This window comes from Onychomys torridus, chromosome 4, assembly GCF_903995425.1.
Source record: "Onychomys torridus chromosome 4, mOncTor1.1, whole genome shotgun sequence".
Classification (NCBI taxonomy): Eukaryota; Metazoa; Chordata; class Mammalia; order Rodentia; family Cricetidae; genus Onychomys; species Onychomys torridus.
In genome coordinates this window covers 80,630,190-80,645,479 of record NC_050446.1, presented here as the reverse complement: position 1 = coordinate 80,645,479, position 15,290 = coordinate 80,630,190, and the positions used below count along the sequence as shown (strand labels likewise).

The following is a 15,290-nucleotide window of genomic DNA, read 5'->3' as shown; positions in this document are numbered from 1 at the left end:
ATCTATAGCCCAAGACTTTTTCTTTAAATCATATATGGTATATATAGATATATCTATATCAAGAAGTATGATTTAAAGACATAATTTTAGAAAGCTTATATTATAAAGCAGTCCTACATTTGCTTATGCTTATGATGTATTTAAATTATGAGATAAATAATTAGACCTCCTGGTGAAACACTGGATCCCTATATATTGGGAAAATTCAGATGCTGAAAATAAGGTATTTGCAAATGTGTAGCATTACACAGGGACTAAAGGGGACCCCTTAAATAATGTATGGTCATATCTTAAATAATGAAAGGAAAGCGAGTCATTAGTTAAAATCCAGCAGGTGAGGACCTTGCCAGCAGAGGGAGTAGTCCTGTCTTGTGTCAGGTTTCCCACCTGCCTCTGCCTTTTCCCAGCCAGTCTCCCATCTGGACCTGGCTCGGCTGCCTGTTCCCAATGACAGGCTATCATTTTATGCTCAATGTGGTATGAGTCTAAGCTGATCTTAAACTTCAGTATCTCTAAGCTGCCACAGCATCACAGACTCTAACTGGATACTCTGCTTTGGAGACAAAAAAAAAAAGTAAAGTAGAATTTATCACTTGAAACATTTTTATTTTTTTACATAAAGAATCAAGGTATCTGATTAACTTCCATATTGTAAAAATAGATGGCAAAAAGTCTTGGGGAGAGCTTGAAATTGATTCTGAATACTATACACCAGTATTTATTCTAGCCTACCTTTTATCATATTTTCTGCATCCCATTTCTGAAAGTATTCAGAACATGTTCTATTAATGTTTTATATCAATGCTGAATGTTGACTGAAAAACAAGCAAAACTTGTATAAATATATACTCTGCCATTGTAAACAAATGGCATTGTTAAAATCATGCTCTAAAACCAGGAGCAGCCTTTTCAAGACAAAGTGAGAACACCAAGTGAGGGATCAGATAGAGCACACAAAACATGTGGTGTCGGTGACTGTTCCCAGTAAGACATGACAGATTCAACTATTCCTTCCTCCTAAGCTGAAGTCTACTTGCCTTCAGCTCCTTTGTACAATGTTTTAAGCTTTAGGGAAAAATGGTAGTTTTATTATTTCCTTGTATGAATGTTATTATGTGATGATACCAAGAGATAAGCTCCACTTAAATTACATTATTCACAAAAAGTTTTCTCTGTATTCTAAAATAAGATGTGAGCTTCAATAAAAGCATTAAATCTGTAATGATTTAATTTAATAGACATTGTAAGTCTATTAGTATAATTTTATCAGATAAAATTACATTCTTTATTAAGCTTAAAAATAAACAGAATTATCAAAATCGTATTATTGTTTCATAGTCTTCATTTTAATAGAAGTGAGCACATAAGAAATTATGAAAAGTATTCTTCCTCAAATATCCCTGGATTGTCCCTTGTTTAACTTTAGTGTTGGATTTCATAACAAAGAAATGTGTGCATTTTTCAAAAAAGGTTTGGTATCCCAAGCTCAATTGTGGGAGTTCTCCATGAAGATGTACACCTCCTGTCATATACCGGCCAAACAGCAAGGAATTAGATATTTCCTTCTCTAACTGGAGCCATGCTTTGTCCAGATCTAATTGTTCTTGCCACCCTCAAATGGGAGCTTTTCTCTCATATTCTTTGCTATCTCTCTTAGATTGCATAAATGCAGAACTCAAGAGTGTATTCTTGAAACATTGTATGTATGCTTTATTTCAATTGGTTATTTCAGAAGTCTCTTGCAAATTAAAATACTGATTACTCTTTAATCCTCAAGTTAAAATAGTTGCTAAAGATGTATTCTGTGCTGGCACAAATTGTGTCCTTTTTATTGTTGTGGGAATTGGTGTCATCAAAGGAAAGGAATGCTCGGAGTTAAAGTGTCATTGTCCGTGCTGATAGGTAAGATTTGTGTTAGAACAATTGTGCTAGCTTTACAGTAGGGGAACTTTTACCTTCAAATTCCTACTTTAGCTTTATGAGCTTTGAGTTGAAAGGAAGTATTAAATTAATCTTTGAGAATTTAAAATCCCTTTCATGGATTTGATATATCCTAAATAAACATGTGCTACCATTCTTTAAAAGCAAACAAGGAACAGTCAAAGCAAAAACTCACCAAGTTCTTGTGAATCTAAGTTACAATAAAATGGCTGACAACTGAGCAGTCTAGTTCGTCTTGTTTATTTGCGGCAGCGTCTGATGCGAGTTGAATTTACACAATTAAGAAATTTCACTGGAACAGAGAATATTAAGGGCCCTTTCCGCAACTTGTGACAATGCCCTCCGAGATTGGCAGCAAACTCTTCGAACTCCTAGACACTAGCTCTCTTCTCTTCTGGCTCCTTCCTAGTCATGTCTTGGCTCCTATCCAGAGCTGACAACTTTCACCCCGGAGCAAAGGGAGATTTGTCTAGAAGAAGAAGGATTTTTGAGTCATCCTAGATTTTCCTATCCAGATGGGCAAGGAGGAGGGGTGGCAATATCGTTGTACATACTTGGGTGATGTCACTGTGGCACATGTGCACTATAACCATTAGTTTAGTCGTAATGGCTAAGTTCTGATATCCTTGTTCAGATATTCCTCCTTGAAACTTTAATTTAGCAATTGTGAAATTAAAGTAGAAATATTGTGCAAATGTGTTCTTAGGTCTTGATGGTAGATTCTGTCACTTCTTCATTGCAACTGAAAACTAGAAAGTTTCACATCTTTGCTAATAAATAAAAGTGCTTAAAGTCCAGGAGGAAAGGAATGGAGAAGTTCGATGTCAAAAGCCCTACTCTGGGCACTATGCTAAAGATTTCAGTGCACCACTGGCTCTATGATAATTTTTACATACAGTGTATTCTTAGTGAACTGAATTGTGATTATTATGCTTTCAAGGGTTTTCTAAATGCATCCATTTTTGTTCTTTTATGTAAATTTACCTATCTTTATCTATAAAAGACCATCTAGTATTAATACAGAGACTTCAAGGCCCTTGTAATAAGCATGGCTCTAAGGTAATACCACATTGGTGGACCATTACTCTAAATGGATCTTGAACATATACCAACAATCACATCTTTTTTAATCTTTAAAAAAAAAATAATTTCAATGCTCAAGTATCTTTTTATGTTCCTACAAATAGCTAGAGACTCATGGTGCTTATTATAAAAATAAAGGTTATCTTCATCAGAAAACAGATGCTATTCTTTTATAATTTTCCATTCTTATTCTATAGATGATTTCATATATTTGTATAATCTTCACAATTAGGCTGGTTAGCCACATTGTACCAACTTTTGCAAAATAGCTGTGCAGAAGGCAGTAAGATCACTGTTCAATGTAACCTCTTTTATGGTAACAATATCATTAAATGTTTATTCTTAGCAGAAAGCTTCATGAAAGCTTTTTAGATAGATTTTAGTTTATAATTAATAACAGTGATACAAATATAGAACTTAGAAAGACAATAAGTAAGACACATGAATGAGTGAATATATCTCTGAGAAATTTTGAAATAAGGCTGTAATGCTGATTTATATTTAGAATTCATTAGTTTTCTTGAGTGAATATAATTAATCACATGTTTTATAAGCTGTTTTTAAAAAGTCCTAAAAGATGGATAAATATTACAGCCTTTCAGTGGTTTATTAGTTAACTTTAGGGTTAAATGAAAGAAGGAAATAGCAATGCCCAGTTAGTCATTTAAATACACAGCGCTTCTTTACTGTTAAAGTGGAAATCAGTCCATCTTTACACCTTACAGTTCTGCTAATCATATAATTGAGAAGCCCCAAGTTGATATGCCTGAAATCTTGAGTAGGTGAATTCTAACAAACTTAGAATTTAGATACAAAGACTCTGCTTTTTATTTATAGATAAAAGTAAATCTGACCTTTTGATTAAGAAATACTGTCAGTTGCCTTGATAAGCTCTTGCTCATCTGAAGGTCCGTGATATGAGTACTCTTCTCAGTAGAATTTATACTAAAAATGAAATGATAGGCGCCTGCTGGTTAGCATCCAAGATTCTTCTTGATGGGGAAACCACATGGTTTTTCTTCATCTCCCACTTGTTCTCACCCTTTCCTACCAACGCAGCCACACCCCACCCCCATCCCAACATTGTTCAGTACTCAGCACAATGAATCATTTTCAAGTTGACTCATTGTGAACTGTCTCCCAGCTGTTGGAATGTCTGGCAGACATTTTTGTTTGGGTGAAGAATAACTGGCTGAAACCCAACCTGGATGAGTTTGATATAATAGTCTTTGGCTAAAGAAATATTGAGAGATGTTTCTGGCCTCTGAAGCCCCTGTTATTCCTGGAGTAGTACCATTCCCTGTGGTAGCACTGAAATTTAGGAATCAATCTGGATTAGTTTCTCACCATTGAGTGAAGAATTGCCACAAGAAAAATAGCCGTTTGCAGATTTTATATGTATTCTATACTTAGTGTGCCCACATAATTGAAAGTTTTTTAAAGATAAAGAAAACTTTTTTTTTTTACACTATCTCCTTTTAAGACCTACGACTAGAGGCTGAAATGTCCTCCACACAATATGCATTCCTCCTATGGAGGAGCTTCAAATACTGCCTGAGGAGTGAGCTAACCAACTAGTTCAGCAGAAGTTTGGAAACCCAGACTACTGTGCGTTTCCCTTTGAATCATCCAGTATCAGCATACCCTCTTTTATGCTCTGTTCTTATCAGTCTTACAGAGGCACTGAAGACACAGAAGAACAGCTCTAAACCCAGTAATAGCCATTCCGCTTTTGCAAAATGAAAATCTTTGTGGTCTCTCCTTTAACAGGAGACATAGCACTGAACAGGCCAGTTTTCTTGACTGCCTTACATCTCACATTATTTTCTTCTAAATAGTTTTTAAAGTAATGGATATTACCAGTATGTAAAATGAGAGTCCCAGAATTCCAAAATTGCACAAGTAATGATTGATTTCTATAAATCTGTATCTGTAGAGCAAAAATGTCCTGATGTATTACAGGATGATGGTTTTCTGGCTATCACCCTGTCAGAAACTACAAAAAAATACTGAATTTCCACTAAGTAAAATAATTGCAAAGGCAACTGACTAGTCAATGATTTCACATTCCTAGCCATGAATTTGGGGAGGGGGGCTTTGAGTCATTACTGTCTAGGAATTGTGTTTCTGTGCTTAGAACCATGTTAATGTATTGTTCTAGTCTAGCACCAGTACATTTTCCAAGCCATTCTGCTTAGCACTGTTGGGTTCATCTCAAGCTAGGTTCAGGAAGAAGGTTTGGCCATTGGTCAGTGCTGGTCATAGTTTCTTTGCCTTTGTTGTTGCTCTAGAGCCAATGGCAGCATCTATATGGAAAGGGGACGCAGAAGACTCCAGAACTAGCCATGTTGCAGCCTTTTAGCCAGACTTCTCTCTGTTTCTAATGTCTAATATGTTTCACCTTGCCTTCAACTCTTTAACATAGAATACCTATATAGATCAGGCCATTCAACTAGGAGACTATTCCATCTGTTTTTCAGACTCTAGTAGCTTTAACTTTCATTCATGAATACTTCTTATCTCCACTACAACTTGTATTCAAATGACATAGTGGTTCTGTATAGATGTTTATTTTGTAAATAATTATGAGTATTCCATTTCTGTGTTTTTCAGAATAGAGCAATTACTACTCGGGTGAGAAATTTGTCAGATACAGTAGTTGGTCTGGAATCTTTTATTGGTTCAGAGAGTGAAACCAACCCATTTTATAAGGATTATCATGGTAAGTATCATCTTTTTCATGAACAGAACATGTTCTGAGTGCTTCTGTACCTGAGGGCATACTCCTGGTCTAGTCAGAACATCTGCTGTAACGTAGTGGGAATTTCATTGCACCCACAACTGTTAAATAATTTCCCGTCCTGCTTACTAATTCCATTTCAGCCATTTTTTTTTTGTCAAACTAAGATTTCAGATTATAATTGAAAGTAGTAAAACCCAGGGTCTGAAGTACTGTGCCAATGGCATAGCATTTCTATAAAATCAGTCATATATATTAGCCATATTTGAAATAAGTATATTACAAATAACCCTAATTTTAAAAACTAAAATATGAAGTGCTTCTGGTTCTAAGCACTTTGGATAATGAATGGTCAACCTGTAACAGCTTTGCAGCATTTCTATTATATGTATAAAAGTTTATACTTTACAAAGCTAGCTGTGTCGTAAGGTGCATCCTAGACTAAGATGTAGCTCAGTGGTAGAACATTTGCCTGATATGCATAAGGCCATGGGTTCAATCCCCACACTAGCACCTTAAGGGGGGTGGAGGTTACATACTATTTTGTCACCTTGACATAAACCCAGAAGAATTGACTTAACATTTTACTACATTACAGTATTGTTTGGTTTGTTTTTGATACTAGAGATTAAACCTCTGATCTTGTGCATTCTAAGTATAGATTCTACCATTCGAGACTATTCTCAATCCTCTTTTTTAAAGCTTTAAAAATACTTTGATAATTTGGCTAATTGTAAATTTTTTTTAAGAAATTTTTTTTTTCTCAGAAGGATTTGACTAGTAGAAGGTTAGCATTTATGTGCATCTTAGGTCTAAACTCAATACAAAGTGTTTTAAATAACACCTTTACTAATTATGTATTCTAAATAAATGTAATTATTGATACTATTTTGGAGCCTGTACTTTGAACTAATAGACTAAATATTTACCAACTTGCTTTAAGTTTGCTACCTTTGTGACAACAAGGCAGTTAGTTTGCTAACACATAAGATTCTGTGAAAAGGACCTTAACGATGGTAAGGTGCTTTGTATAATCGTCAGTGCTTTGAGAAGTCGGCCTTTAGAACAGTAATGAAACAACATAAGCTAACAAGTCTTTTTAATGCTGCACGACTGTAAGTTGTAAACCACAACCACAGTGAAATAATGTGCCTCTTGATTGCTTACCTATCTAAATGTACGTAGCATATATGTCCAGGTTAACCCTATATCAGATTTATTTGATACATCATCTTTCACTATGTTGAGAAGAAATCTAAACTAATTTGGCTATTGTAAATGTATCACTATTTTATTTTCTTTTTTAAAAATCAATTTAGATGTTAACCTTAGTAAGTTATATTACCATGTATAACCACTCATTTATAAACTTACTGATGTTCTACTTATATTTTGTTTAAAACATTTCAAAGGTTGAACTGTCATTCTTTGTGCTAAAATCTCTGAATTTATAAATATTCTCCATGTATAAGAGTAATTCTAATTATTTATAAGTTTTCTATTAATAAGAATAACCTTATAATAAAATAATTAAGGAATCATATAAGGCCTCCTAACTTAATAATAACCTAACAAGCACATTTACTCTAAGGGTAAAATTAGAAGTGTGCTGTCCTTATCTCTATTAAGTGTATTTTACTAAATAATTATGTATATTTTAGTTGTTAAGTGCTTAATGAGTTGTTAACAGTCTTAATGAGAAGTAGGAGGCAAATATGATCAATTCTATGAAATTCTCAAATAATTTATTATAATATTATATTTAAAATATAAGCATTTTTATTTTAATGAATTATTTTAAAGAAGTTGTTTATAACAGTGAAGTTACTTGAAAGCTTACACTTTAAATCTAAACTCATGCATACATTAGTGACCATCCATGTACACACACATAAACAAGCAGTTCTGTAAATAAGGTTTGTCTACTCCAATTGAAATTTGCTATCTCATATTCCATGTCCAGGGATCAGTATCCCTGAGATGGTATTTTTAAATATGAGCTGAGTCAGGCAAAAAGATGCACTGAAGAACCTTCCATGTCTTCATCTGTGGGAACTGACCCATAGTTTAGTCAGAAACTACACAAAAGCCTTCCAGTGCCTTGTCAGGAAAGATTAGCAAGTGTTTCTGCTGACGAGGCCCCGAGCTCACGGTTTACCTAGTGTTGCTGCACAGCTTCTAATGGCCACATAAGGGCCTAACGTGCCATAAAAATCCGTGTTTCCGGATGGCATACAGGCTAATGTTTGATTTTAGACTGTGCTGAAATATAGTTTTCTTCGATAGTTTGTTCAGTGTACAAAATGAAATACTTATTATTGGTGTTTTGCAAGTTATCAGTAACCCAAGAGCCTTGTTTTGCTGGCTGCTTACTGGTGCATTTAATAAAATAAAGATCGCTCAGTGGTGCTGTGGGCAGCATGCAAGGTGATAGCCATATTTGCTTACTGTAAATACGAAGGAAAATCACACACAGACCGGCTGTAGTTTTGACAAGTATTAAGATCCCTCTTTACATCTGTACTCCTGAACCAAAGTGCAATTAGTTTTCCTCGCTCAAGGATTTCTGTTTATCTTATTCTGCTTGATTACTTGAGTATAATCACACCGTTTGCTTCATTGCTCCTGGTAGTCAGCTCCAGTTTTAAAGGGAGGATGCTTGTGTGTAAATTTCCAGATTCTGCTCTAAGACTCTTTAATTTAGGCCTCTGATAACAGCACTTAGGCTTTTTCTTTTCACTTCCTTTCCATGAGGTTTGATCCATATACGGAAGATTCCTCGGCTTAATAACTTGACTTGTGATGAATGGGATGTCAAAGACTTAGCCTTTAAGTTAAAAAGGAAGCTGTTCACCATTGAGGTAAGAGAATTTGTATGTTTTAGTTTACTGTCTTAAGGTAAATGGTCCCCCTCACCCCTGCTTTTCACTCTAATTAAATGTCTAAGACACATTTTTGACTACAAATTAAGTACTTTTGTTATAACAGACTGATTTTTGTTATGTTTTCCTCCATTCTAATCATGTTATTATTCAAGTACAGCAAAAAAAAAAATGTTTTAATAGCTATCAAAAATAAGTTCCAAACTCAAATGATAAATACAACGTGTATCTCCAAGGCTTTCAAAAGCATTTAATTAAATGTTAATGAGCTGTGCTTACTGTGTGTGGAATATGAATGCTACCCACAACTGTGTTTGGATAAGAAGAGAAGTTTCATCCCTACCTCCTAAAGGTTTTTTTTGTTTTGTTTTGTTTTTAGTATTAGGGAAATTACAATTCAATTTTAAAATGTTGAATTAAAGTATGAGTTACACTAGTGGCTGTAAGTAAATTTTCTACCTGTAGATTTTGTGACCTTTCTGCAAGCAGGATGACAGAAAGCGATACAAAAGAGTTATTTCAGCTTAATCTTGCTAAAGAGCAAATGAACATGGAACTATTAAGCAATTAGGCTTGATATATTTATTAACAAAGTAAATGTTCAGAGAGATGGCATTTGAGTGGTTGATATTTATCAATATAGTTGGTGCAATTTTTTTTAACAAAGACATAAAACAGCCAAACTGCCTTGACAAACCATTTTGTTTAATCTCTTTTCAAATGAAAAGCTCTTAAGCAGGCCACTTGTCTTAACTGCTTGAAACCATAAAAAGAGTGAATTACCACCAATAAATTAGCATATTTTTAACTTCAACACCAAATGATGGTCAATGTGCCTTGGCACTGCTTTGGTGTTTGGGACTTCACCCTTAAAGTGACCACTTTGGCCCTTCTTTGACCCTCTGCCCTCTTTAAGCTGGCCACTTGATAAGGTAACTTAATGGCTCTCTCTCTCTTTCTCTGTCCCTTCACATTTACAAGTAGCACTAACCTATAAATCATCATAAGGGTCCTATCCTGTGACAAATTAATGTGCCCTCCTCCTAATTAATGGTCATCAATGTCCTTAATTATCTAATCCTATTGAGAGCGGTTAATAGTTAATCAGGCAGCCAGTTCTTCAGGCAGGTCATCTCTGCAGGAGTGTTAGGAGTTCTTCATCTGGGGAGAACTCTGCTCAAAAGCCACTTCAAGCCCGAAAAGGGTGTGGAAGAACAGTGAGTCTTGAGCTAATTTGCCTTACTTCTCAAAGAAAACCATTGAAATGGAACCCAAGACTGTAACTGGGCCAACATTGTCTCAGCTTTTCTGATGTAATACTGAGTGACTTACTATCTTAAACATTTAGAGAACTGGGTTATAGCTTATTGTCTGACAAAAATATGCTTGCTTTTTTTAAGCTGAATTTATGTTTCAAATGAAAGATATAAATTTTTTCTCTCCATGTGATATTCTTCCCAATAATTTTTAAAGCATGTCTAAAGTATCATTTCTATTATATACAAATTAAGCAAGGAGAATTACTCAATGGAAAACTTATTGTGCCCAAAGTAGGATAATCATGTGAATCCTGTTTATGATCTTGCTCACAGTGTCTTACAGGGAGCATAAAAGGGGGAAATACATGACCTGCTTAAAGTTAAGTGAGACTGCTCCCCTTGAATAGCTGTAGGTTCTAATAGAGAGTGTTGATTAGCCACATAGGCTTCTTGCTTCTACACAAAACAAAAAGAATCAAAATTGTCATCTTGTGGTTTGGAAGCAGTGTTTGAAAACAAAATGAAAATAAACAGTCACTCTTTAAAGAAGTTAATATTCAGTACAGTCAATCAGATCATTGTCACTTTGGTTTGATCTAGTCAGTAAAGATTTAGGAGTTGATAAAATGAAAATTCAGGTAAAAGCAATTTTAAATAACCAACCTAATAGAAATACATAAATCTTGTTAATCTTGTTCTTTTGGTTTTTCAAGACAGGGCTTCTCTATCTATCAGCATGGCTGTCCTAGAACTCACTCTGTAGACCAGGCAGCCTCAAACTCACAGAGGTCCGCCTGCTTCTGCCTCCCGTGTGCTGGGATTAAAGGAGTGTGCTGCCACACTGGGTCATAAATCTTTTTAATGTTCTGACATTTTTTTAAAATAAAATGCAAGCTTTACTCCTTGAAAAGTCTGAGGTGGGAATGCTCTGGGGCTTGAATCGAGGTGTTATTCCCAGAAGCAAAACCTAGCTTGGTGGGTAAAGCACAAGGAACTTTTCTGATCCTTTGCAGGCAGACTTACTACACTTTGGGATGTACCTGAAGTCACATGAGTCACTAATGAGGGGTGGATGGAGACAAGAAGCAAAGGCAATGTGGGATAGAGCAGGTGCTATTAAAGCCCCTAGCCATTGGTCTTTACACATAACAGGAGGGGCAACACAGTACTTTCCAACTGTAAGTGACTCAGAGACAGAATGGTATTTTCTCCTTCTTGGAGTATGTATTGATTGGTTTGATTCAGAAGAGAGCACTTACCATAATAGATTTGTATAATTCTCTAACTATAAACCTGCTTAAGTTAGACCTTAAGAAAAGCACAGCAGAGTCCTGTCTCCAGTACTGCCAGTGAAGCCCTGAGTGATGACACTGCTGCTAAAATAGCTATCTGCCGTGTCCTCAGCAGATGGTGGATGTGCCGGGATGTATCCTATAGAAAGGGGTTAGGAGTGGAGTCTTTAAATGGCCTAAGCGATACAGCTGTACGTACCATGTAAGGTCCACTCTAGGATTTGTAACTCTGTGATAACCTCACCACTGAGCTGAACTGACTGCTAAACTAAATTTTTAAGTGTGGCAATTTGTCTTCTTTGATAATGTTGGTACTATCATTAACTAACTTTTCTTTATAATTATGATGCTCTTCTAATGCATACTCAAGTAAATCTGGTAGGATTTGAGGTGTGGCTGCATGGAATTTGGTGATATCATAGGAACAGCATTTTACTTGAGGTAATACCATTTTGATTTTGTATTTTCAGCTTTCACATTCTACTAATTGAATTTCCTAACAAGTGACAATATATCATTACATTAGTTGCAGCATCTGTAAAATTATTACAAAAAGTTTTTCTCCTTAAGGGTCAGTTCTTCAGCTCTAAGCATCAAAGTTTCTAGATTCAAGTTGTGAAGTGTGGCAATTGATTTGTGCTGAAATTCACAGAAGATACATCCTGTAACTACGAATGTTCAGTAAAAAGAGGAAGGACAATTCAATTATGGGTGGTTGAACTGGTCCAAAGGTCACAATCAACGTAATTAGTGTATCTGAGTCTTATAGACTAAGTATTGAGAGCAGACTCTGTCAAAACAAACCAAAATTATTCAAGATTCACTTGTGATACTTGGAAGCCAGTTCAGAATATGAGCCCTTGCCAGTTATTATAAACTAGCTATTCTTAGTGTACTTACTAAATAGATTCATTCTTACCTATTAATACCAAAAATTGCATGTGCTAATGGTATAAATTAGCCTAATAATAATATTATAATAGAGCTTGATGTAACTTCATAGAATTATCTGAAATATTTGCATTTTGCAAACTATAAAGTCCCACACACTACTAATCACTGTGATAGCATTAACAGTTTAGTTCATATTGCATGGTATCATCAACTCTAGATTTACTTCTCCACATTTATTTTCTATGGTCTTTTCAGTTTTTTAATGAGAAATAGGAGAGTGAAATATGTTTAATATACTGAAAGATGAAGAGAGAGAAGGGAAACTTGCCTATCAGTTCACAATGATATTACAGAAATAATCAATTCATAAATATCCAACTTGGAAGCCTTATTAAATTGTAATATCATGGGCCATGTAGTCTAATTAATATAAGTTTTCCGATAATACTGTCCTTGATAAATATTCATTACTGTTTAAGTTAGCTTGTCTTCATAGGTATACTGCCAATATCAAAACTAAACCATTAACTATAGGTGCCTAGTCATCTGAATGTAGTCACTGTCAAAGGCTAACCCAAGGGAAGGGAGTGGCACAGTAGATAAAATGCTGCTACATAACTTGGGGATCTAAATATCGCCAGTCACATGTAAAAGCCAGATGTGGCCATGCATGCATCCCCAACACTGGGAGGGCAGAGACAGATCCATCCAGCCCTGAGGCTCACTGGCCAGCCGGTCTTGCCAAAAGTGAGAGCCTCAGGTTCATTGAGAGATGTTGTCTCAAAACATAAGGAGGTGAAGAAATAGAGGAAAATGCCTACTGTTACCACCTGGCCACCATGTTCTCATGCAAGGTGAGTATACCTACAAGTGCATTGCATGCCTGCTCGCATGCGGAAGTTCATTCTCTCTCTCTCTCTCTCTCATGCACACACACACACACATATACACAACAAAAATTGACAATCTGTGACAATAGAATGTAATTTTTATGTTCACATTTTAAATGTACTATACAGATATTTACACTTTAATTCTTTAGTCATATAGGCATAGAAGAGTGTCACAGATTCTCAGAATCTCTAGAAATGGTTTCTTACTATATATATTTTACATTGCCATAATGAACCTATCAAAAGTGCATACCACCTTAAGGGGAACACAGTTGTGAGACTTGTCTAATCCTATTTCTTCCAACTTTGGAATCTTAATTAGAAGAGATGGGGGGGACATCATTTAACTAAATTATTGTCGTGAATCTGTAGCAAAAGGTCTAATCCTCAATTGGGCCAATTAGTGAAGCCCATAGTTAGCTAGGCTGCAGCAAACAGTCTGATTAGACCTGACACCGGCCTAGTTCCCACTGTGGTTGTGCCAGGTATGATGGTCAGACTTCAAAGAGCCAGAGGCATCAGCAGGGCAAGGTTTGGAGGCCAGCTTAGGTCCGGTAGTTAATCTCTCTGCTAAAACCACAGCGGCTCTCACACAAAACCAGCTTACACGACACAATCATGCGGTATTAAAGTTAGAGTTGAGTCATGCCAATTTGCCTTTGATTTTTTGATGATTGACCAAAGATGGCTACATGATTAGACATATGCTAAAAGTACACTGATTAGATAATTTCCCAAAATATTTGAAGTATTTTCTGACTTCCTATATAAATGTTGTGAAACCTTATCCCTTTTGATCAAATCTTAAGTAAAATGGTGCTATGTTGAGGAATAATGGGTATTTCTTCCTGGCATCTTGAATACCAAACTTTTCACTTAGTGCTTCAGCTAAGTTTCTTTACATTAATAATTCCTTAAGGAAAATGTAAAAGGAAATTGTTCCTAAGTGGTAAGCTTTTTAAAAGTCTATTAAGCATGTTGAAAGGAAAAAACATTTTTCCCTTAGTCATTTATGTTCGCTGACAATTTTTCTGAAATTTCCTTATAATTGTTTTCCACTTACATGTTAAGTAAAGTGCCCTTTCTAGGATGGGATTGTGTAAGTGTTCTTTCCTCTATGTTCGGGTTTGTTGGAATATTGCAGTAATAGTGACATGTTTCCATTCTGAGAAAAGCCTAAGGCTGCTTTAGTATTATTCCAAATGATTGAAACTGCCATCTTGCTGACTTTCCCTCAGGCAGCATGAAGCCTGTTTGCTTTTGTGTTCATCTCACATGCTTCCTGGGAGTTTGGCTGGCAGAACGTTATTGCTTCATTTGGCAAGGCAAAGTCAGTTTCTGTTTGACTATTAGATGTCTTCAAGTCTCTGTGTGCTTATCAATACCATGGCTATTAAATTTATAATTACCCATAAGAAATGAATCCTATTTTTAATGTCTCAAAATATATCTTTTGTAGCATGAATCTTAAAGGTACTTGTTAATAAAATCAAACCTGAGGCCAGTTATTGGGGTGAATGCTGGAAGATCAGAAAAGCAGAACAAGCCACAGCTATCTCACCTCGCTAGTTCCTCAGGTGATCCTGTTTCCTCAGGCTGGAAGCTTCTGCATCCTCATCCCAATGGTTCTCAGCTGAACTGTGTTGCTCCAATGCCTGAACGCTTAACCAACCAAATGCTTAACTAACTATATCTTTATTTCTTTAGTTCCTGGTCCTTATATTCTCTACCTGCCCCCACTCCCTGGGATTAAAGGTTGGGTTTCTGGGATCAAAGGCGTGGGTCACCATGCTTAGCTGTTTCTAAAGTGGCCTTGAACTCAGAGATCCTGCTAGCTCTGCCTCCCAAGTGCTAGGATTAAAGGCGAGCACCACCACTGCCCAACTTCTGCTATGGCTTACTCTTCCCATTTTCTAGCCACCATTTTTGGCTTTGTTCTAGTGGCTGTCTGTTCTCTGACCCCAGATATGTTTATTTCAGGGAACACACAATATTTCAGGGAACACAATACCCACCACAATCTTTATTGTAAACAAGTTTATATAAAGCTCTTTAGTTTACAAATTCAGCCCAGAATCTACTGTTTTATATGGTACCTTGTTTTGTGCAGTACTGGGGATCAAACCCAGGGCCTTGCACATGCTAGGCAAGCATAGTCCCCAGACCCTTGTGCTATTTCTTGTATTTATTCATAACTATGTTTTATGAAAGAAATTTGAGCATGATATAGTTGATGATTCACAAAGCCAAATTCCGATATTCTAAAGCTTGTTAGCACTATTCAGTGGTGAGTCATGAAGAACCCA

At 35.9% G+C, this 15,290-nt stretch overlaps 1 protein-coding gene across 2 annotated transcripts in view; it reads left to right on the top strand.

Moving 5' to 3' along the window:
- Nucleotides 1-15,290, top strand: part of Elp4 (elongator acetyltransferase complex subunit 4) — a 212,845-nt gene that overhangs the window by 85,527 nt on the left and 112,028 nt on the right. For both annotated transcript variants that reach the window (XM_036186477.1, XM_036186478.1), the window contains exons 8-9: nucleotides 5,638-5,746; nucleotides 8,519-8,625. In XM_036186477.1, coding sequence (XP_036042370.1) covers nucleotides 5,638-5,746; nucleotides 8,519-8,625 — 216 coding nt within the window. The remainder of the gene's footprint in view (nucleotides 1-5,637; nucleotides 5,747-8,518; nucleotides 8,626-15,290) is intronic.